At 41.2% G+C, this 22,391-nt stretch overlaps 1 protein-coding gene across 7 annotated transcripts in view; it reads left to right on the top strand.

Annotated features, from left to right (window-relative positions):
• The window catches only part of TMCC1 (transmembrane and coiled-coil domain family 1), a 258,047-nt gene that overhangs the window by 230,147 nt on the left and 5,509 nt on the right, over positions 1–22,391 (top strand). For all 7 annotated transcript variants that reach the window (XM_014796767.2, XM_087431560.1, XM_087431559.1 and 4 more), the window contains 2 exons: positions 1,993–2,927; positions 20,535–20,670. In XM_014796767.2, coding sequence (XP_014652253.1) covers positions 1,993–2,927; positions 20,535–20,670 — 1,071 coding nt within the window. The remainder of the gene's footprint in view (positions 1–1,992; positions 2,928–20,534; positions 20,671–22,391) is intronic.

Here is a 22,391-nt window from a genome sequence, read left to right on the forward strand (position 1 = left end):
TTCACTTTCCTTTTATACTGTGGTAGATTTTGAGCTATTAAACATAAGTACACAATCAGGGTCATATTACATACTATAGTTATGGGGTCTGAAATCCCATTCAGAAAGAAAATCAGACAATGGGAACACTGTAACCTAAGAGAGTGAACCCAAGGCACTGAAGAGAGTAGGTTTCCAGAATCTCCTGTTTGCAACTCTTGGTGACTTGGTTATCTGGAACTCTGGCTCATCCTTCTGCTGCCTTCCCTCTGACCCTTTCAGAAACTGCTTGCTAGCATGCACCTAAAGATGAACAGGGCAGGTGGAGGAAGGAACACAAAACAGTTATTGTGCTAGTCCCTAACTATTCTGGGTATTCTTTTTTATTAGTGGAACATAATGTCATTTTGTTATTCATTTCAGTTTTAAATTTTTGATTTTATTTAAATGCACAGTATTTCTCATTTGTTCATCTAGGAAGAAAATAATACTGTTTTTATTCACATCAGTAGTAATATATTGAATCCAGTGATGAATTAAATGTGTTTTAGAGTTAGAGATCAGCATAATTTTTGCTCAGATGGCAAACTGAGGAGATACAACCAAGATGAAAAAAAGAGAATCCATCTCTAGACTGACAAGTTAATTATCAGCATTTCATGAATATTTCAGATTTGGTGTGTTATTGTCATTACAAAAAAATGTGATTCAACTTTTTAAAATATAAGAGAAACCTATATACAGTTTTTTCTAGCAAATTGCTGTTGGTGACAGATTAGGGATGGGAACCAAGGAAAAGGGTGTTCTCTTAATCTCCAGGATGGTAAACTTGTAATTTGATACTCTTGCTAGGAATTTTTATTACTCTGAGATGATTATTTTACTATTTATTTCTGTAACTGCTCAATAGAGAGCAGTTTCTAAAGCCTTTTTGCATGGGCCCTATTCTAATTCACCACCACAAGCCACACCCCAGGGGTGCCTTCTTGAAGGATTCTTTTCTGCTGAGTTAGGGAAACCTGACCTGTCCCCAGCTGTGGCTAACAGCTTTGGAGTATGATAGTTTAAGTTTTCAAATTTGAGCAGCTTGTCTTTTTCTTCAGCTCCTTTGAATGGTTGCTTACCCATGTGAAGGGATAGTCATTGTGTGTGTTCTGGAGTCCCTTGCCTAATAAAAATCTTTTACTGGATAGAATTCACAAAATTTGAGCTCCAAAAGGCCTGAACTTAGTCACTGACTTGTTTAATTACTTACCTCTTACTGTCCCTGTTGCTGAGTGTTCACATTATCTTGCCCAGGTTTATCACGATTACTTGTGATTTGGGATTTTAAGTCTCGGGAGTGCGCTGCATTCGTCCTTGCCACTCTCAGCAGTACCTTCCCATTTTTACCTCCGCCTGTCTCCAGCTACCAATTAAGTGTCCCTATTAGAATAGAGAGAGAATGATTCTATCACCCTTGACATGATTTGGGTAAAAAGACACTGTGATAAAAATTGGATTTTTAAATCTAGCCAGTAAGGTACCTGTTCTCACTAACATTTTTGGATGACTGTAGTCTGAGAGTGTGGATTAGAATTACAGTGGTCTGAATACTAAAATGATTTTCATATAATTAAATGGAAATACAGATGTACCTTGTTTTACATATATATATGCTTCTAAACAAAACAAAAAGGACAATGTTTATGAATTGACTTATGCTTTAAACCCCCTAGGGGAGCTTTGTTATTTAAAGAAATACTGTAATAAATCCTCCACAAAGGAAGAATACCCCCAGTTTACATCTTGTGCAAATCTTTTTTTATATATCTGTTTTGCTTAAGTAAAGTATACTTTTATGAGGACGGTACCACGAGGGAGACAGAGCTTGTATAGGACAGGAGGAATTAGGTCCACTATCTGTGGTGAGATCTGAGAGTGGGTAAATTTTCACTACATTTTGGCCCATTGATTCTGGAGAAGTAGTTCTCTTGGGCTTCTTCTAACATCCACCTCTTGCTTTTATGCTAGATCGAGCGGTTGGAAGTAAGCAGTCTCGCCCAGACTTCCAGTGCAGTGGCCTCCAGCGCTGATGGCAGCATCCACACAGACTCTGTGGATGGAACACCAGACCCTCAGCGCACAAAGGCTGCTATCGCTCACCTGCAGCAGAAGATCCTGAAGCTCACAGAACAGATCAAGATTGCACAAACAGCCCGGGATGACAACGTTGCTGAGTACTTGAAGCTTGCCAACAGTGCAGACAAGCAGCAGGCCGCCCGCATCAAGCAGGTCTTTGAGAAGAAGAATCAGAAGTCTGCCCAGACCATCCTCCAGCTACAAAAGAAGCTTGAGCACTACCACAGGAAGCTCCGAGAGGTGGAGCAGAATGGGATTCCTCGGCAGCCAAAGGATGTCTTCAGGGACATGCACCAGGGTCTGAAGGATGTGGGAGCAAAAGTGACTGGCTTCAGTGAAGGTGTGGTAGACAGTGTCAAAGGAGGACTTTCTAGCTTCTCCCAGGCGACCCATTCAGCAGCAGGGGCTGTGGTCTCAAAGCCCAGAGAGATCGCTTCACTAATTCGGAATAAATTTGGGAGTGCAGACAACATCCCTAATCTGAAGGACTCTTTAGAGGAAGGGCAAGTGGATGATGGGGGGAAGGCTTTGGGAGTGATTTCAAACTTTCAGTCGAGCCCAAAATATGGTAGTGAGGAAGATTGTTCTAGTGCCACTTCAGGCTCAGTGGGAGCCAACAGCACCACTGGAGGCATTGCTGTAGGAGCATCTAGCTCCAAAACAAACACCTTGGACATGCAGAGCTCAGGATTTGACGCACTACTACATGAGATCCAGGAGATCCGGGAAACCCAGGCCAGACTAGAGGAATCCTTTGAGACCCTAAAGGAACATTATCAGAGGGACTATTCATTAATAATGCAGGCCTTACAAGAGGAGCGGTATAGGTAAGTTATATGAAATTAAAATCCTAAATTATTTGTTTGGTGTTCCCTTCCCTTTGGATATGGGGGAGTGGCTTTAAAAGGTCTTTGTAGAGTGTCTTTCTCTGGAGTGTCCAGAGCACTTTAGATACGTCATATGATGTCTGCATGAGTTCCTGTCATAGGGAGCAAAATAGAGGTACGGCAAAGTTAAATGACTCCCAGGATCACACACCGATGAAGCATTTTAGTCAGGAGACGACTACTGTAGCTCTCCAATCTTCCATTACAGTTTAGGACTTTCAAATGAAGCCCGAGCTTTCTAAGGCATGCCCCTTAATTATTTATAATCACAGAGCCACAAATCATTGCAGCCTATAGCTATACTCCATTGAATTCGAAAGATCTATAACCCTCTGAACTCTGGAAATCAAAGATATAGCCCAACCAAAATATAAGAACCCTGCAGATATTTGGCTTTAAACATCCTTACCTGGGCAATTGGTGTAGAAAGATTAGACTGGAAGTTAATTTGGATAAACATATCTGTTACCTTTGTTATGAATTGGCAAATGTTTGAATGGGAGTGGACTTAAACATGAAATGGTTCTATAGTAGTTAGAGAATTTTCAAAGGGCTAAATAATCTGTGCTAAAGGTAGAAGCTAGTCTCTTTTTTGTGTTTCGTGTTACGTTCCGTATTCGTATTAGACCACTCTTAGTTATTCTCCAAATGTGTGTCCTTTCCCCTTGTTTTCCCTCACATGCAGATAGAAATAATATCCCCCATGGAGTACTCATTCAGACCCAAACTTTGTCAGCCAGAGCTAGGCTACCTCACTGATACAGATTAAGGGCTAATCTTATAGGAGCCACAGATTCCATTAGGCCTTGAAACACCTGGTTTTTGGTCCTATCCCAATTACTAACTAGAGGGAATCCTCAGACTTCTATTATAATATCAAGGGTTGAACAGACAATCTTTTAAGGTCCCTTTCGCCTTTTTAAAACAAAAAAAGGTGATTTTTTTTTTTTTTTTTAAGTTCGCTTCTGTGAGATAATTTCAGGGCCTGAAATAAATTGTTCATGTGTATCATTTAGCTCTGAGAGGAGTTACCACAGCAAGCTCTTTTCAGATGGTGAAAATGCTAATCAGTAATTCAGTCCTGCCTCTTATCTTCACTCTTCTGTCCTTCCATTCTAACTTAAGACTTTAAGGGAGAAGAAAAGAGGTTAGTGTGGAAGAGAGAAATGAAGTTCTAAAAGCAAATACATTACTATTCTTACTTCATTGTTTTATATATTCTTTAATATACATAGAAGACAATATCTAAAGCAATGAGCTAATCTAACAAATATTCAAATGGACTCTAAAAATAAAACACCTGGTCCTTTGTACCACGTTAAACCTAACTCTTGGGTTCAAATTCTAGTTCTGCCACTTCCTAACCTTGAAAACTGGGGAAATTTCTTAACTTCTCTAAGTCTTGGTTTCCTCATCTTAACATAGGAATAATAATAATCCTTCATAAGGTTATTGTGACATTTAAATGAAATAATTTATGTAAAGCACATAGTTCAGTGCCTAGCCCCATAAGTGCTCAATTGACGTTAGGTAGCAGTTGCTACTGCTACTATTAAAATACACCTCTCAGAACATGGAGAGGTGGGCGTTCCACAGTCAGTTGCTCAAAACAAAACTGCCTGCTTTGACCCCTTTATTTTGAATGGATAGTAAACATTCCAGTTGTTAAATTCTTCTGGAGTTTAAAATTCATATAGAGTTTGTTATGTCTTTAAGTCAGATGTAGGCCAATGTGAGAAAATCAGAGAGGAAAAACTGGTCTCCCAAGGCCCCTCTTTATCCATTTAAAATAATTCAGATAAAATAAAATAACTCATTATCGCCTCATTAGAAGAATCAAGTCCAAGCCACTTATGAAGTAAAGACCAATGCATTTCTTCTGTTGCACTCTGGATTCTCTCTAGTGGGTAAATGACTAGTTTTATGGAATGAAGAGAGAATAAAACTTTTGAATTTTAAAAAGCAGAGGTAAGACCTTAGGGGGGCTAGGGGAAGACATGTGTAATCTGACTTTTGTCTTATCACTTCAGCTTTAGAATGGTCTTTCCTTAAAACAGAATCTTGAAGAAAGCAAGCCTTTTTTTCCCCCAAAGAAAAGCAGTGGAAAAGTCACAACTGTTTTACTCAACTATTTTGTTGCACCAGTATAGAGCAGTTAGAGATTTCTCCTCTGTTGCATATGTCTTTACACAGTAAATATATTTATCTAATTTTGTTGGTCTTTGAACTGTTTCACATAAGTGAAATTTCTCCCACAGATGGAAGCTTATTCTTTTTTTTTTTGGTGAGGAAGATTGTCCCTGAGGTAACATCTGTGCCACTCTTCATCTGTTTTGTATGTGGGATGCCACCACAGCATGGCTTGATAAATGGTGTGTATGTCCGCGCCTGGGATCTGAACCTGCGAACCCTGGGCCACCAAAGCGGAGCACGCAAACTTAACCACTACACAACCGGGCTGGCCCCCTGAAGCTTATTCTTTTAAGCACCAAAACTTTTCACATTTTAAGCATTTTTGGAGAATTTCTCTACCTTCTTTTAACAGAGTAGTATGTACATTGAACCTAACTTGATTGGAAATAGCTTAAAACAGTAAGTGTTCTACTTAGAGTGATACTCGCAGGTCAGTGAAGGTATAAGGTTACTTGCCTCTATGTAAATGTCCTAGACAGCTTGCTTCTTAAAGTTCTTTTGTCTGCTTTTTATAGTTTGTTTTTTCCCCTTTTCATATCTCCTCCACACTGTTAGTGAGCTTCCTGCAGCAGCCTCTCTTTACTAATTTCTGTTTCTTCTCTGTTGTAGTATTGGCTTTTTGTCTAGGAAGGAGGTAGGCTAGGTATGGACATCAGGGACTCTTCTGTGACCAAAAACCAGTTAATGCCTTCGTGGCTGTTCTAGATGCATTTCTGCTTATTTTCTGTGCTTTAGTTTATTTTACTAATATCTGAGTTGACAAGAGGGAGGGCATGCACAGTGTTGCTGATTGTTATTCAAACAACGAGGAGGAGGATACTACCACTGACAGCATTTACTAAACTCCTATGATGTGCGTAATGCTAGGTGCTTTACATATATTTGCTATAATCCTCACAATAGCCCTGCAGGTAGATTGTATTATCCCCATTTTACAGGTGAGGAAATTCAGGCCTAGTGGGGTTTTAAAATTTGCCAGACGTCACTCAGTAAGTGGTAAAGCCAGGAATCAAACCTAGTTTTATCTGACTCCAAAACCAGTGTTCTTTTCATACCAGGACAGGTTTTTTTTCCATGCTCAAACCTGAAAGCTGTGTGATTGAAAGACTTGTCTATAGTCTAGCTCTAAGAAGCATTGACTGCAATGGCAATGGGTATTTGGCCTTTTCCAGGTCAAAGTGTTCATTTCCCTAAAAGTTGAGTCACTATTTTTGACATATTTTTGGGGGTTCTGCCTGGTGGCGCAGTGGTTAAGTTAGGCGTGCTCCACTTCAGTGGCCAGGGGTTCGCAGGTTTGGATCCTGGGCTTGGATCTACACCCTCATCAAACCATGCTGTGGCGGGGTCCTACATATAAAAATAGAGGAAGATGGGCACAGATGTTAGCCTAGGGCCAATCTTCCTCACACACACACACACACAAACATATTTTTATAAAATCCTGTGAATGCACAAGCTCTGGAAAGTCTTCTCAAGTTAGTACAACAGTGTAGGTAGGTAATAGGGGAAACCTACTTGAGGAAACCTCCACCCCATCCTTATTTCCCCCTTTTCAGAGTTCCTTCTCAATAATGTCACTCACTTAATGTGCTTCCCATTGCTCTCTACCCCAGTGAGTGGCACCAGTCAAGATTTTTGCCCAAGGCCATCTACTTACTCTGGAATAATCAGAAGCATTCAGAATCCTGTGGAGTACAGTCTCTCTTTCTTCATCCACATAATTGTGCTATGACTGAATAGTATTTCTTCAGCACTCACATACACTTAGCCCAGGAAGCCATAGTAGCAGAGTTTGGACTTGACCTTTTAGCTCAGCCTTTGACTGTAAGTGTTTTGTCTTTGAGCTTTGCATTGGGCTCTCAGATATGAGTGAGATTATGTAATTTGGGAAGGTAGGAGGCAAGGTTTAGACTTTTTTTTTTGGTGATGGGATCTGTGCTGACTTCAGAGTCTTGTCCAGCTGGTCTCTGTATCCCATTAAAGTATTACTGCTTTATGATTTGTTAGTGGCAACTGGGTTCACTTAGTACTTCAGAGATAGAAAGGACCCTTAGATATCTAGTTTAATCTCATTCCACAGATGAGTACACTGAGGCCTAGAAAGATACAGTGACTTTTGCCAAGTCGCACAGTAAAAGAGTTTAACATAGGCCTGCCCGGTGGCGCAGCGGTTAGGTGCACGCACTCTGCTGCGGCGGCCTGGGGTTCGCAAGTTCAGATCCTGGGCACGCACCGACGCACCGCTTATCAAGCCATGCTATGGCGGCGTCCCATATAAAGAAGAGGAAGATGGGCACGGATGTTAGCCCAGGGCCAGTCTTTACCTTGGTGAAAAAGGGGAGGATTGGCATCGGATGTTAGCTCAGGGTTGATCTTCCTCACAAAAACAAAAAAAAGAGTTCAACATATGTTTAATTTGCTGCTAAAAACTGGAGGGCTTGTCTTGTTCCCATAGTGGGTATATTGTATTAATGAGCTACCGTAGGAAAAAGTTCAGCTGTGGCAAAATGCATTGAAAATAGGAAAGAACTAGGAAAACAATTCATTTACAGGTTTTACAGGTTTCTTTTGTAGTTTTTTTCCCTTAGGGGATCTGGCCTGGAATCCTCCTGAGCTACTGCCTGTGTAAAGCAGTGTCATGTAGGGCAGGCTAAAACCCCTCCTGCAGTTGATGAGCAGTAATGTCATTTAAAAGCTTCTATTTTAAGGGGATTACTGTCCTTTGGAAATCGGCTTCTGAGACTATTTGTATTAAGCCCAGAGATATTTTAAATTGCACTGAGTCATAAGAGCAAAAATACAGAAGGAGGCAGTCACCATGAGCAGTCATCACATGCAGTAGAAGTCAGTAACTAGGCTAACTCAGGCACAGGACATTGGAGTTATAACTAAATAAATTGTTGCTTAAATATGGTTTTACTTTATTTTACTATCATTGGAGATAAGACAAAGATAGGGTCAGATATAGCTATTTTAGCCCTTTTATTCTAGGTGTTAGACCTGTTTGTCAATTGTAAATTGATCTGAGAGTCTCCACAGCGTATGTAGACTGGGTTTGGACAATGGAAACTGTTTGAAGTTTGAAATAAGAATTGAGAATATTGGATCAAACTAACTCTTCATTTATAAGAGAAAAACGCCCAGTTAGGAGATGCTCTTATGAGGGGTAAGACCTTCAGTAAAAGAGATTAACAGGTGAGCTCTTTTCAGCTTAGCTGCTGAAGAGGTAATGGAGGAAGAATGGGAGGGAAGGAGAGAGGCAGGAAGGAAGGGGGGAAGAGAGAGAGAGAAAATAAATTAATTACTTCATTAATTAATTGAGGGTTGGATAAGCCTGAATTTGCTTGCCAGTTCTGACACGGATTAGCTGTGTGACCTTATGTAACTCATTTGAGCCTCAGTTTCCTCTATAAAAACAAGGTAATGATATCTGTTGTACAGAGTTGAGATTATTAAATGAGATAATGTATGTGGAAGCATCTAGTATGGTCTGGGGTGTGCCAGGATGTTAGAAAACTGTCATTACCAAGTCTCCAAATTGTCCAGAAAGCCCCTCTAGCTTTTATTTATTCCCTATATGCTTTAGGTGTCTGCTGTTTCATGTCTTTAAGGCAATGAAAGTTTTGCGGACTGATTGTCAATTGGGGACTAATTCCACTTTTTCCTTTTCAACTGAAGACTAGTTCACTGTTTCCTAGCCTCTTTTCAGGCTTCAACATAAATGAGGTAATCAAAGGTAAAGAGGGAAAATCCACTTTCCCCAATTCAACCAGTAATATATTCAAGCCCCCACCACATGTCATATACCCTACCCCATCTATGTCTCTCCATTCTGGTCAAAAACTGGCAGAAGCTACCTCGGCTCCCTGGTATGTGTTTGGGAAATAGTAGTCTGCTCCCATAGTTGCCTCTCTGTGTCAGCCCTGGGACCTAGTTCTTTCTGTTTCTCAATACCTGCTCTACAAGATTCTTCAGCCATCCTGTCTTAGTGACCTATTGCCCAACTAGAGAAGCACCACTGGCTCTCAGAGATGGCTCCAAACTTTTGAGGCACACCCAAAGAGTGGTGAAGCATTCCCAGCCTTTGCACTCACCCGGTTTCTCATTCGTCAGGAATTTGACCCAAAAGAGCCCTGGCTTATCTTTGATCTAGAAGGTGACTACTGTGTTGACTAATCCAGTGGATGAAACACTTTTCCAAGATCAGTATTCATTTATGAATTGTTTACCTACAACAAAATCTAGATGTGTTTTAATACTTTGTAGATAGAGAAGATTTTGTTTCTTGCGGGGAGGAATTTCACCTGCACAAATATGACATAACCTACTTTTTTAAAAAAGATCTTATAATGTTAAGGCTTTCTGTTTGCTGATAGTTAAACTCAAACCATGTGTAGGTGTCAGCATTCCCTTTGAGTTGTAATGAAATGGAAGGACCTTCGAGTAAAAAGTCTCAAAATGAGGTTATCAATCTCATGCTACTTTTGTGTTCCAGATAGGGTCGCATAAAAAGTATGTGCCAGTCAAAATCATATACCAGTAGGATCAAGAACCTCCCCCTTTCATGTCCAGAGAGCTTTAATTAGTGTCATATGAAGGGGTTAAAGTACTTTACAGGGGCCGGCCCGGTGGCGCAAGCAGTTAAGTGCGCATGCACCGCTGCAGCGGCCCAGGGTTCGCCGGTTCAGATCCCGGGCGCGCACTGATGCACTGCTTGTCGAGTCACGCTGTGGCGGCGTCCCATATAAAGTAGAGGAATATGGGCACGGATGTTAGCTCAGGGCCAGTCTTCCTCAGAAAAAAGAGGATTGGCATCAGATGTTAGCTCAGGGCTGATCTTCCTCACAAAAGAAAAAAGAAAAAAAAATACAGAGAGTTCTTGGTTTTAAAAAATCACATATGGAAGGCTAGACACAATTTACCTTCCCTTTTTCTCCCCTACTCTTTGGTTTGGTGTTAATATTTAATGAGAAGACAGAGGTGCTCTTTTTATGAATTCCCTAGGTGTCTGGCTTCTCCATTTTAGGATTCAGACAGGAAGTAAACACTAGTGAGTAAAATAAGCAAAAGAGATTATAATATTAATAGTGGGAATAGTGGGAAGTCAGTGGGAGATGGAGTATAGGTGTTTTCTTCCTTTTGTTGTTATTCAAATATTTCATTAGATTAATAGTACAGAAAAAGAAAACGTTTTTTAAAAGAACAATGAAACAAATCTAAAAATAAGGCATGAACCAAGTGGTATACATCCTCACTACACCTCACTAATAGGGGAAAGTTACTGCGTCTTTCTCTACTTCCCATTTCTTAATTATAAATTGAAGTGCCTCCCAGGGAGAAACGAGGTGAGGATTAATGTAGAAATGTCTTCATGAATTTGAGTTCCTCAGAGGCAGATGGTACACGTAAAAAAGCTTAGGGGGAGAGTAGTTATCATTGTTCTTGTTATTATTGGTGCTAGTGTTGTGACGTTTTGATGCTTAACAATGATTAAGTAGATTAGATTGAACTCTAAATTCCACCCCCACATGCACTCCTCCACCCAAAATAACACCACATCATTTTTACTGGGCTCTTTGTGTTAGCCTCTTTTCAGACCATAATTTCACATGTGGGTTATGTAAGCCACAGAGAGGCTGATGGCACTGAAAAAAATGTTTGACTGGAAATTGCTAAGCATAATCAGGTTTGTGCTTTCAAATTGTGGGTTGTGAGGTTGTGAAAGGAGCTGAGGAACAAACTTCCATGACCTGGATGAATAAACTAGGGAAAGTACTTTAATAATGACAGGCCAGTAAATTTCTTTCAAGGTACTGAGGCAAACTAGAAAACCTGCATTCCAAGACACCAAGGGCATCTTGCCAACCTCTTTGTTCATCACATTTTGCAAGAGCCTCAAAGTTTGTGGCTTTCTCAGTTTCCTCCCTGATGTTTCCTGCAGATTGGAGGTGCTTACTGTGGTAACCCAAACAACTGTTTGTGTGCATATAATAGGATTGCAGCTACACAATAACAGCTGCAACTTTTCTGTTCTTTCAAAAAGTCACCTTTCTCCAGGTAATTCTTACGACTTGAAGAGGGAAACACATGCTGGTAGTTAGTAGTTGATGAATTAATGGGGCTGTGTCAACTGGACCCATGGTGGGTCTTGCTTCACTCCTGAGTTCTGCAGCTTTGGGTCACCTTGGCAAGTCTCCTAACCTGTTTGTCCGTTTCATTTCTGGGGAAATGGAGTTCATTCTACTTACCCAAATGCTACTTTGCTATTTAACTACTTGCTAATAAAGTACTATCTCTGGGAACAATAGTTATATTTTCTAATTTGGGAAGACTCTCAGTTTGAGGAGATCTTGCTACTAATTTCCCATGTAATCGTGAGTAAATTGTTCAATCTCTGCAAGACTTTATTTTCTACAAGGGCGTGGTAAGAATTAGCAGTTTTCTCCTTACCTCTTTCTGGAGATTTGCAAAGATAAAATTTACTTGAGATAGTTTCCCTCACACACATGCAAAACACATGCCATGAAAGAAAGGTAGGTAGGACAGTTTTTATCAATTTAAAGGAATACTTAGAACAGGCCAGTGAATGGAACTACTTGAATTATCTGGCAAACTTGAGCCAGGGAAATGGCAGGAACCCATTTGTATGCTTGTGCTGGTCCTCCTAATGAAGAAATAAGAAGTAAGAGGCTTGTGCCCAGAGTTGAGAAGGACAGAATGTGTGCCCAGTAAACCCATTTGTGTGTTGCCATAGAAAAAAACACCATGAATATACTGGAAACAGTGAAAATTCCAGAATATATAAAGTTGAGAATGTGGAGATAGATGAAGAAATGGAAGATTAAAGAAAAAAATCTGTGATTAGAGAAAAAAAGCTGTGAGCAGGAGAGCCACATAGCACTTGAGACCACATGACAGTTGACAAGCAGTCCTTTTGAACTCCCACACCTAGGGATTGTTGGAGGGAACTAGGAGGATCATAAAAGAGAAAAACAAAACCAAATGTGTACTTGTGATATCTCTCTCCCACTGAGCACCTTTTTTGTGCCAGACATTTGACATCTATCTCCTATTGAATCTTCACAGTTGCCCTTTGGAGTAGATAGATTTCTTCTTTATGGATGAACACGATCACTCACACAGTAAGTTGCAGAGCCAAGATTTAAATTCAAAACCTGGACTGAGCAAATACATCAGCTAGTATAAACTGCATGAAAGTGCATAAAAACATTTTTTTGTGTGTGTGTGTGAGGAAGATCAGCCCTGAGCTAACATCCATGCCAATCCTCCTCTTTTTTCTGAGGAAGACTGGCCCTGGGCTAACATCTGTGCCCATCTTGCTTCACTTTATGTGGGACGCCATCACAGCATGGCCTGACAAGCGGTGCATTGGTGCGTGCCCGGGATCTGAACCCGGGCCGCCAGCAGTGCAGCGTGCACACTTAACCGCTATGCCATAGGGCCGGCCCTGTAAAAACATTTATAAGTGCAAAGAAGGTACAGAGCAGAAGCAGTGAAGATGGAGAGCCTTTAAATATAATAATAAGTGAAGCAAATTTGGTCTGAAAATGGCTTCCAGAACCTTTGCCATGTTAGTGACCATTATCTGATAAACCTTGGCTTATAAAGTTCAAGAGTTTAGGAACAAGTACTGAGGACTTTTGTAAGTACTGTATGATTCATATATAGTATTACATATTTATGCATAGTGTTACATAATTATAGACTCTCCCCCTCTACAAACGGGTCAAAATCTGAGGGGCAGCCTAAAATGTTAGTAATAAATCATCTTAGCTGTTCACAAGTGTAAGTATCCAAAACATGTTTTGTCGCGACCCAAATCCATGAAACAGCCCAAAAAGGGACCTGAAAGAGATACACGCAGGAACTCTATAAAATACTCTCAAACAAAAGTTGCAAACAGCACAAGGAAATCCAGCTGATGAAAGAAACCCAATGTGAAACAGATGAAACAAATGAGAGATTATACTGACAGAAGACAGCAGAATGATACCTTCAGGGTGCTCAGGAAGAAAAACTGGGACCTTAGAATGCTATGTCCACCTATTTATTTTTATTTTATTTTATTTTTTTTTGCTGAGGAAGGTTCATCCTCAGCTAACATCTGTACCAGTCTTCCTCTATTTTATATGTGAGTTGCCGCCACAGCATGGCCACCAATAAGTGGTGTTGGTCCACGCCCAGGAACCAAACCCAGGCTACTGAAGCAGAGAGGCTGAACTTAACCATTAGGCCACAGGGCCAGCCCTATGTCCACCTAATTTATTATTCAAGAAAGAGGGTGAAATTAAGACACTTTCAGACATATGTAGTAAAAATTACCACATATTAAAAAAAAAACCTTTGCTGAAAGAAATACTAAAGGATATATTTCAAGAAGAAAAAACTGAACTCAAACAATGGGTGAAAGAAATTAATAAAGTATGTTGGTAAATCTAATTAAGTAGGGACTTAGAATTATATATACTAAAAAATCTTAGGGCCGGCCCCGTGGCTTAGCAGTTAAGTGCGCGCACTCCGCTGCTGGTGGCCCGGGTTCGGATCCTGGGCGCGCACCGACGCACTGCTTCTCCGGCCATGTTGAGGCCGTGTCCCACATACAGCAACTAGAAGGATGTGCGGCTATGACATACAACTATCTACTGGGGCTTTGGGGGGGAAAAAATAAATAAATAAAATCTTTAAAAAAAATCTTAGTGTCTACATCAATTTGGATCTAAAATTCTGGAAGAGAATATGAGATTCAAGGGTTGCTTTCAAAGGAATATTAAAGAGTTAAAACTTTGGGGAAAAAGTATATTTTGTACCTTAATCTGCCTGTCACTTGCTACCTGACAAGTTTCTGTTCACTTTATTTTTGTCCTCTTCAGTTGATGGATGTTCACAGAAAGATCAGGATAAATAAAACATAAATCCAAGTGCAATATTGCTTTTCAACTACATATATATATATGAAACTCCTGACAAGTTTCATATACATACAAACGACAAAATAGGCTGACTTACGCCTTCGTCCCCCAGCATGTACTTCCTACTGCAGAGACAGTTCACAGGGGCAGGAAGGCTGTCACTATTCTTACCTCTTCTTCTCAACCGACCTTTTATAATATACAACAAAATGTATGTTACCCTAGCAAGGACAGTTCCCAGGCTTGGGGGCTGGGATATTCTCTAGCAGTAGCCTGTGAGCTCTGACTTGGGCTGGCCCTTATCTCCTTATCACCCAGGATGAAGACAGTGGAATAGAAGACAGGCTTATCTTTACAAATAGCATGAGGCAAGAAAGAGAGAGAGCTGAAAGAAACCAATCAGCAGACTGAGTTCAAAATGGTATTAACAGCTACAAGTATAATCAAGACTTTACCAGGAACTAGATCTATAGAAATACCTAGGAAAATATAGTCATGCACCGTATAACAACGTTTTGGTCAACAATAACCGCATATACAACAGTGGTCCCATTAGATTAGTACCATACAGCCTAGGTGTGTAATATACTATACCATCTAGGTTTGTGTGAGTATACTCTGTGATTGCACAATGACGAAATCACCTAACGACACATTTTTTCAGAAGGTATCCCTGTCGTTAAGTGAGGCATGACTGTATGTCCTTTTGCTGAATGCAGATATCAGAGGAAATGCAGACAAGGGAGGAACTTGTTCTTTGTGGTACCAAAGGACTGCAGGATGAGAGGTACAAGTAGCTAGGTTTTAGTTCAGTTTTAGATAGATAACTATCTATGTAGCAGTGAAAAAAACTGCCTTAAAACAAGAAAAACGAGACCCTGCCACTGGAGGTGTTCAAAGAGAGATTGCTTGTCAGGATGTTGTAAAAATAATTCCTCCATTGAAAGAGATTCAGCTAGACCTCTGAGATCTTTTCTAACCGCTAGAACTTAAGATTCTTTCTAGTCAGGGAACCTATTTTTGTCTTGCAAACAATACTTGAAATGTTTGTGGTATATTTCTTCTCACAACATACTGCTTTTAACAACTCTAACGGGGTAGGGAGGTACGTGAAATAACGATAATCTTAGAGACATGTAAAATAGGGTGTGAGATATTTTCATTTATTTTATAGTTAGCACAGTGATATGATGGGTGATCAGCCTAAAATGAGACTAAGGCCATGAATCAGTCACCACGGGAAATATTTGGTTGTTAAAAAGTTTCAAATTGCCCATGAATTCAGGGAGCACGTATTCATGTGTTGCCTTCTTTTTTAGGAAGTAGAAACATTTTCAAAAAGGCCAGTATGTTCCTTGGCAGTCTGTGCAAGTGGAAGGGTAAAAAACGGACATTTTTTAACACCTCCTGTGTGCACAAATGAATATAAAAGAGATTATTACCCTCATTTTATAGATGAAGGAACTTGCTCAGAAAAGTGAACTAACCTAAGACCATAAGCTTATGAGAGGCAGAACCAGGACTCAAATCCAAGTGTTCCTGGCTATAACACCTATGACCATTTTTTCCTAATGTTTATTATAAAACTTTCAAACACTATAAACTTCAAGAAAATTGTACAGTGAACACCTATACACCCACCTCTTAGATTCTACATTTTACTGTATTATTTTATCACATGTATTTTCATCTATCTGTCCCTCATCTGTCTTATTTTTTATTCATTTCAATGTAAATTGTAAACATCTATAATCTTTTTTAACAGCTTTATTGAGATATACTTCATATACAGTACAATTTACCCATTTAAAGTATACAGGTTGATGGGTTTTAGTATATTCACAGATATATGCAACTATCACCATAATCCATTTTAATCAACCACCACCACATTTTCCTCACCCTCCAGTCTTTCCAACCCTGCCCCAGCCCCTGGCAACCATTAATCTTTCTGTTTCTGTAGATTTGCCTATTCTGAACATTTCATACATGTGGAATCATACAATTTGTAGTTCTTCTGACTGTCGTCTTTCAACTTACCATAACATTTTCAAGGCTTATCCATATTGTAGCATGTGTCATTACATCATTTCTTTTTCTTTCAAAATAATATTCCATTTTATGAATATACCACATTTTATTTATCCATTCATCAGTTGATGGACATTGGGTTGTTTCCACTTTTTGGCTGTTAGGAATAATGCTGCTATGAACATTTGTGCATGAGTTTTTGTGTGGAAATAAGTTTTCATTTCTCTTTGGTGTATATCTGGAATGGAATTTATGGGTCATATGATAACTCTATGTTCAGCTTTTTGAGCAACTGCCTGTTTTCCAAAACAGTTGCTCTATGTTATAGCCCCACCATCAATATACCAGGGTTCAAATTTCTCCATGTCCTCATTAGCACTTGTTATTATCTTCTTCTGTATTCTAGGTCCATAATCTTTTTATTACACCCCTCCTCCCATTGACTCCACCTTGACATCAAGCTCCAAACCATCATGTCAGTGTAGTACTGTCCAGCCCCCTTTGTTGCTATGTGGTTTGGATCAGCTATAGGCCTGCGTCAGATTTCTTACTTATAAAGGAAGTTAGCCTATCTGGGCTCCTTGAGTAGTTTCAAAGTGACATCATAGTGTAGAGGTTAAGAACTTGGGTTTTAACGTCAAACAAACCTGGATTCAGATTCTCGCTCCTCTGCTTAATTTCTGTGTGTCCTTGGGCAAGTCACTTTGCCTCTCTGAGCTTCAGTTTCCTCATCTATAAAGATAATACCTATCACCTTCTTGGGGTTGTGAAAATGAATTTGCATAGTAGATACTGAATAAATGGTAGCTGCTACTGCTGTTAGTTTTTAGTCTATTCTAACAGTATGTGTGAGGCTTATTAATATCAAATAAGATTCCCCAATATTCCTGAAGGGCCTGAAAGACTGTACAATTTGTGAGCCAAGAAGTTAGATGGTAACCTATGGAATACGTGCCAAAGATGTCATATGGGTCTACTTTCATCAGCATGCAGGCTGGTTGCCACTACCACCATGTTCCCCTCCCTGCCACTCAACATGAATCCTTAGCTTAGGGGAGATACTTGATACCAGGCCCAGCCCTTCCCTTAAATTCCAGGGGACTAACACATTGAAACACTCGTTTTAAAAAGTCTCTAGGGCCGGCCCCGTGGCTTGGCGGTTAAGTGCGTGCGCTCCGCTGCCGGCGGCCCGGGTTCGGATCCCGGGTGCGCACTGAGGCACCACTCCTCCAGCCATGCTGAGGCCGCGTCCCACATACAGCAACTGGAAGGATGTGCAGCTATGACAGACAGCTGTGTACTGGGGCTTTGGGGGAAAAATAAATAAATAAAACCTTTAAAAAAAAAATAAAATAAAAAAAAATAAAAAGTCTCTAGCCCCCCCCCGGTGAGGAGAGAGGATGATCAAATCATCAAACACTAAAAGCGCCACAAAACAGTGGGCTTATTAAGGACAATCATAAAAAGACAATATATTAACATAATCTTATGGCATTTGGTAAACTTAAAATTTGGTGGAAAATCAATTCCAGAGGTGGCGCACCTGTTTCCAAGCACATGCCCTGGGCAGCAGATGAAGTGAAAAGGCAGAGTCACAGGGAATATCAGGCCCAGTTACAGACAAAAGGTGGAAACGCTTTCTGATCAATCTGTTCAGTCACTTTAATAACAGAGTTTCAGTGTGAAAGAAAACAGCACAGAGATTCATATCAAGGATAAAGGAGAACTAAATAGGATTCAGTAACATAGTAAAAAGGATCAGACTATGCCTCTTTAAAAAGAAATTCTTGTTTCTTAGAGAAGGAATGGACTTTAGGATATAATTATTTAGTGTATAATTATTGGAAGGGAGAATGTTGGTGATGCCACAACATAAAAATTACCTTAAACAGAGAACTTCCATATATTCCTAAAAGTTTGTGTACTACAGATGTCCTAAAAAGCAAGAGGAAAGGGGCCGGCCCCATGGCTCAGCGGTTAAGTGCGCACACTCTGCTGCTGGCAGCCCGGGTTCGGATCCCGGGCACGCACTGATGCACTGCTTCTCCGGCCATGCTGAGGCCACGTCCCACATACAGCAACTAGAAGGATGTGCAACTGTGACATACAACTACCTACTGGGGCTTTGGGGAAAACAAACAAACAAACAAAAAAAAAAACGAGGAAAGAGGAGGATAGTTTTAAATGTTTTAGTTTGTTCTGGCATTTTTTTTTAATGCAAAGTCCTCTGAGACTCACGTGCTAGTGTTAGGTGTGTGTTTGCCTGAGTAGCGCTCACTGGTAGTATCTTCTCCTGTTGAGATGAGCCCTCTGTCTGACAGAGGCTTCCATTCTAGTCCCCATATGCTAGAGATATGTTTATTCTTGCCTTTCTATTCTTTTTTAATGTGTAGTCTTCAACCTTTCTCCTGCCTGCTTAGCTCTTTGTTTGGTTCCTGGGACTCCACACACAACCTCCCCTAGTCTTCACTACTACCAGAAAACCCGTTTTCCTAAAACACTGTTCTTCATCTCACCCTCCCCGCTCAGCAGTTGGCTTTGGGCCCACGTACTGTCTATTCCAGAATCCCCGCTCTCCTGTCTACCTTTTTTTGTGTGTGTGTGAGGAGATCAGCCCTGTGCTAACGTCCGCCAATCCTCCTCTTTTTTTTTTTTTTTTGCTGAGGAAGGCAGCCCTGGGCTAACATCTGTGCCCATCTTCCTCCACTTTATATGGGACGCCGCCACAGCATGGCTTGCCAAGCAGTGCGTCGGTGCGCGCCCGGGATCCGAACCAGCGAACCCCGGGCCGCTGCAGCAGAGTGCGCGCACTTAACCGCTTGCGCCACCGGGCCGGCCCCTCCTGTCTACCTTTTAAGACCGGATTTCCCTTTTCTCTCTAACATAGATCCACTATTCCAGTTATCCTATACATTTCTACCTCCTGCCCTCTACCCATGTGAAACACCTGGAATCTTCGATCTCATCCTTTAAACCCAGTGCAATCCTATTGCCTACCTAGGTTCCATCTTTATGTAGAATAAACCTTCTTATATGTAGTTCTAAGTGCTAGAGATACAAGGTGAATAAAATGATCCCTGCTTCCAAAGAACCTTATGTCCTTCCATTCTCCCTGTTTTTACTCAACTATATAGCCACATTGGCCTACTTTCTGTCCCTCAAACCTGCCAAGCTAGTTCCCATCTTGAGAACTTTATACTTGCTATTCCTTCTGCTTTAAGATACTCTGCTTCCCAGTCTTCACAAGGCTTCATTCATATCATCTTTCAAGTTTCAACTCTGATGTTGAAAAGCATTCAACAGGGAAGAGGTCTTCCCTGTCCATTCCAGCTTAATTAACCAGCTGCTAGGCACTCTGCTGTATACCCCTACTGATCTTCTTTTTTTTTTTTTTGTGAGGAAGATCAGCCCTGAGCTAACATCCATGCTAATCCTCCTCTTTTTGCTGAGGAAGACCGGCTCTGAGCTGACATCTATTGCCAATCCTCCTCCTTTTTTTTTTTTTTTCCCCCAAAGCCCCAGTAGATAGTTGTATGTCATAGTTGCACATCCTTCTAGTTGCTGTATGTGGGACGCGGCCTCAGCATGGCCGGAGAAGCGGTGTGTGGGTGCGCGCCCAGGATCTGAACCCGGGCCGCCAGTAGTGGAGCACGTGCACTTAACCGCTAAGCCACAGGGCCGGCCCCCCTACTGATCTTCTTTAATTTGCTTAACCACACCTGCAGTCAGCTTGGTTTTTCTGCCCTCTAACCCTCCACTTTAGAATATAAACTCCTGAGGGTAGGCATTCTGTCTTGCTCACCACAGTATTCCCACGGTAATACCACAGTACTTTGAACATACCTGTCACACAGCAGGCTCTCAGTAAGTATTTGTTGACTGAGATGTCCCACACACTGTGCTTGGCCATGGGAATGATAGGCTCTGAATCATTAACATCCAGGTGAGTGACCTCTCCGGTGTCAGAATAAGCTACTGGTGACTGCTAGAAGGTCAGTTTCCATTTATGTGCTGTTTATCTTCTCATGAGACCTGCTTAATTGTACTCTAGTTTTTGCCTCTCCCATATGCTGCTCAGAGCAGATTAAGAACTGCCTCATTTATTACGGGATAGTATGCTCAAAGCTCATCAGCGCTGCTGGCATCGCTGCAAATACTGTGTGTTGAGAAGAATGTGGACGAGCCATGGTGCTGCTCTGATATGGCCTTGTGACAAGCTGTCCATTCCAGGGACTAAGAGCTGTACCCGCTAGCATGCCCTGCTACCCCAGGCCACTCAATTTCTTTGTGCTTTTATTTTCTTCCTTTGCAGAATGGATTTTAGGGATTAGATGTGAATAACACCAGGAAAAATACAGAATGCATAAAATTTTAACTTTTCCTCCCTTCTTAGATGTGAACGATTAGAAGAACAACTAAATGACCTAACGGAGCTCCACCAGAATGAAATCTTGAACTTGAAGCAAGAATTGGCCAGCATGGAAGAGAAAATTGCATATCAGTCCTATGAACGAGCCCGGGACATCCAGGTTAGCATGAAGGATCAGGTGTAAAAGCAAAAGACTAACAGAAAGTAGAATGGTGGTTGCCAGGGGCTGGGGAGTGGGGAGAATCAGGGGATTAGTGTTTAATGGGTACAGAGTTTCAGTTTTACAAGATGAAAAGAGCTATGGAGATGGATGGTGGTGATGGTCACACATTATGAATGTATTTAATATCACTGAACTGTACACTTAAAAATGGTTAAGATGGGGGCAGGCCCAGTGGCGTAGTGGTTAAGTTCATGGTCTCCACTTTGGCAGCCCAGGGTTCACAGGTTCGGTTACCGGGCACGGCCCTACACACCGCTTATCAAGCCATGCTGTGGCGGCGTCCCATATAAAGTAGAGGAAGATGGACCACGGATATTAGCCCAGGGCCCATCTTCCTCAGTAAAAAAGAGGAGGATTGGTAACAGATGTTAGTTTAGGGCTAATCTTCCCCAAAAAACAAATGGTTAAGATGGTAAATTTTATGTGTATTTTACCACATTAAGAAAAAGGAGGGGGCCGGCCCCGTGGCTTAGTGGTTAAGTGCGCGCGCTCCGCCCCTGGCGGCCCGGGTTCGGATCCCGGGCGCACACCGACACACCGCTTCTCTGGCCATGCTGAGGCTGCGTCCCACATACAGCAACTAGAAGGATGTGCAGCTATGACATACAACTATCTACTGGGGCTTTGAGGGGGGAAAAAAGGGAGGAGGATTGGCAGTGGATGTTAGCTCAGAGCTGGTCTTCCTCAGCAAAAAGGAGGAGGATTGGCGTGGATGTTAGCTCAGGGCTGATCTTCCTCACAAAAAAAAAAGAAAGAAAGAAAGAAAAAGGAAAAGAAATGAAATACTGATACGTGCTATAATATGGATGAATCTGGAAAATATTATGCTCAGTGAAAGAAGCTAGTCACCAAAGGCCACACATTGTATGGTTCCATTTATGTGAAATGTCCAGAATAGGCAAATCTATGGAGACAGAAAGTAGATTAGTGGTTGCCAGGGACTATGGGAAGGGGGAATGGGGAGTAATAGCTAAGGGGCCGGGAGGGATTTTTTGGGAGTGATGAAAATATTCTAGAATTTGATAGTAGGGATTGTTGCACAACATTGTGAATTTACTAAGTGCCACTGAACTGTACACTTTAAAATGATTAAAATGGTAAATTTTTTGTATGTATTTTACCACAATAAAAAAAAAGTTTAGGGGCCGACCCAGTGGCGCAAGTGGTTAGGTGCGCGTGCTCCGCTGTGGCAGCCCGGGGTTTGCAGGTTCGGATCCCGGGCGTGCACTGACGCACCGCTTGTTAAGCCATGCTGTGGCGGCATCCCATATAAAGTAGAGGAAGATGGCCACGTATGTTAGCTCAGGGCCAGTCTTCCTCAAGAAAAAAGGGGAGGATTGGCATCAGATGTTAGCTCAGGGCTAGTCCTCCTCACAAAAAAAAAAAAAAAAAATTCAGAAAAATAAAAGATGGGGAGGGTAGAGTATCAAGAGAAGCTTCAACTAACTATAATACACCTGCTGTTCAAATGAGATGCATTTCTCAAAAGTCTATACCATTTGGAGGTGGTATGCTTGCTTGAGTTCTTGGGAAATGTTTCTTAGGGTCACGGTAGTCTCAGTATATGGAAAACCACATGCATTACATCTGTTGGTTACTGCTTTAAAGAGCTGCTCTGACAAGCCTCATGGCCATCTTGCCTGTCTTCTTCTATGGCA

This window comes from Ceratotherium simum, chromosome 5 (assembly GCF_057802395.1).
Source record: "Ceratotherium simum simum isolate JZ-2026a chromosome 5, ASM5780239v1, whole genome shotgun sequence".
Classification (NCBI taxonomy): Eukaryota; Metazoa; Chordata; class Mammalia; order Perissodactyla; family Rhinocerotidae; genus Ceratotherium; species Ceratotherium simum.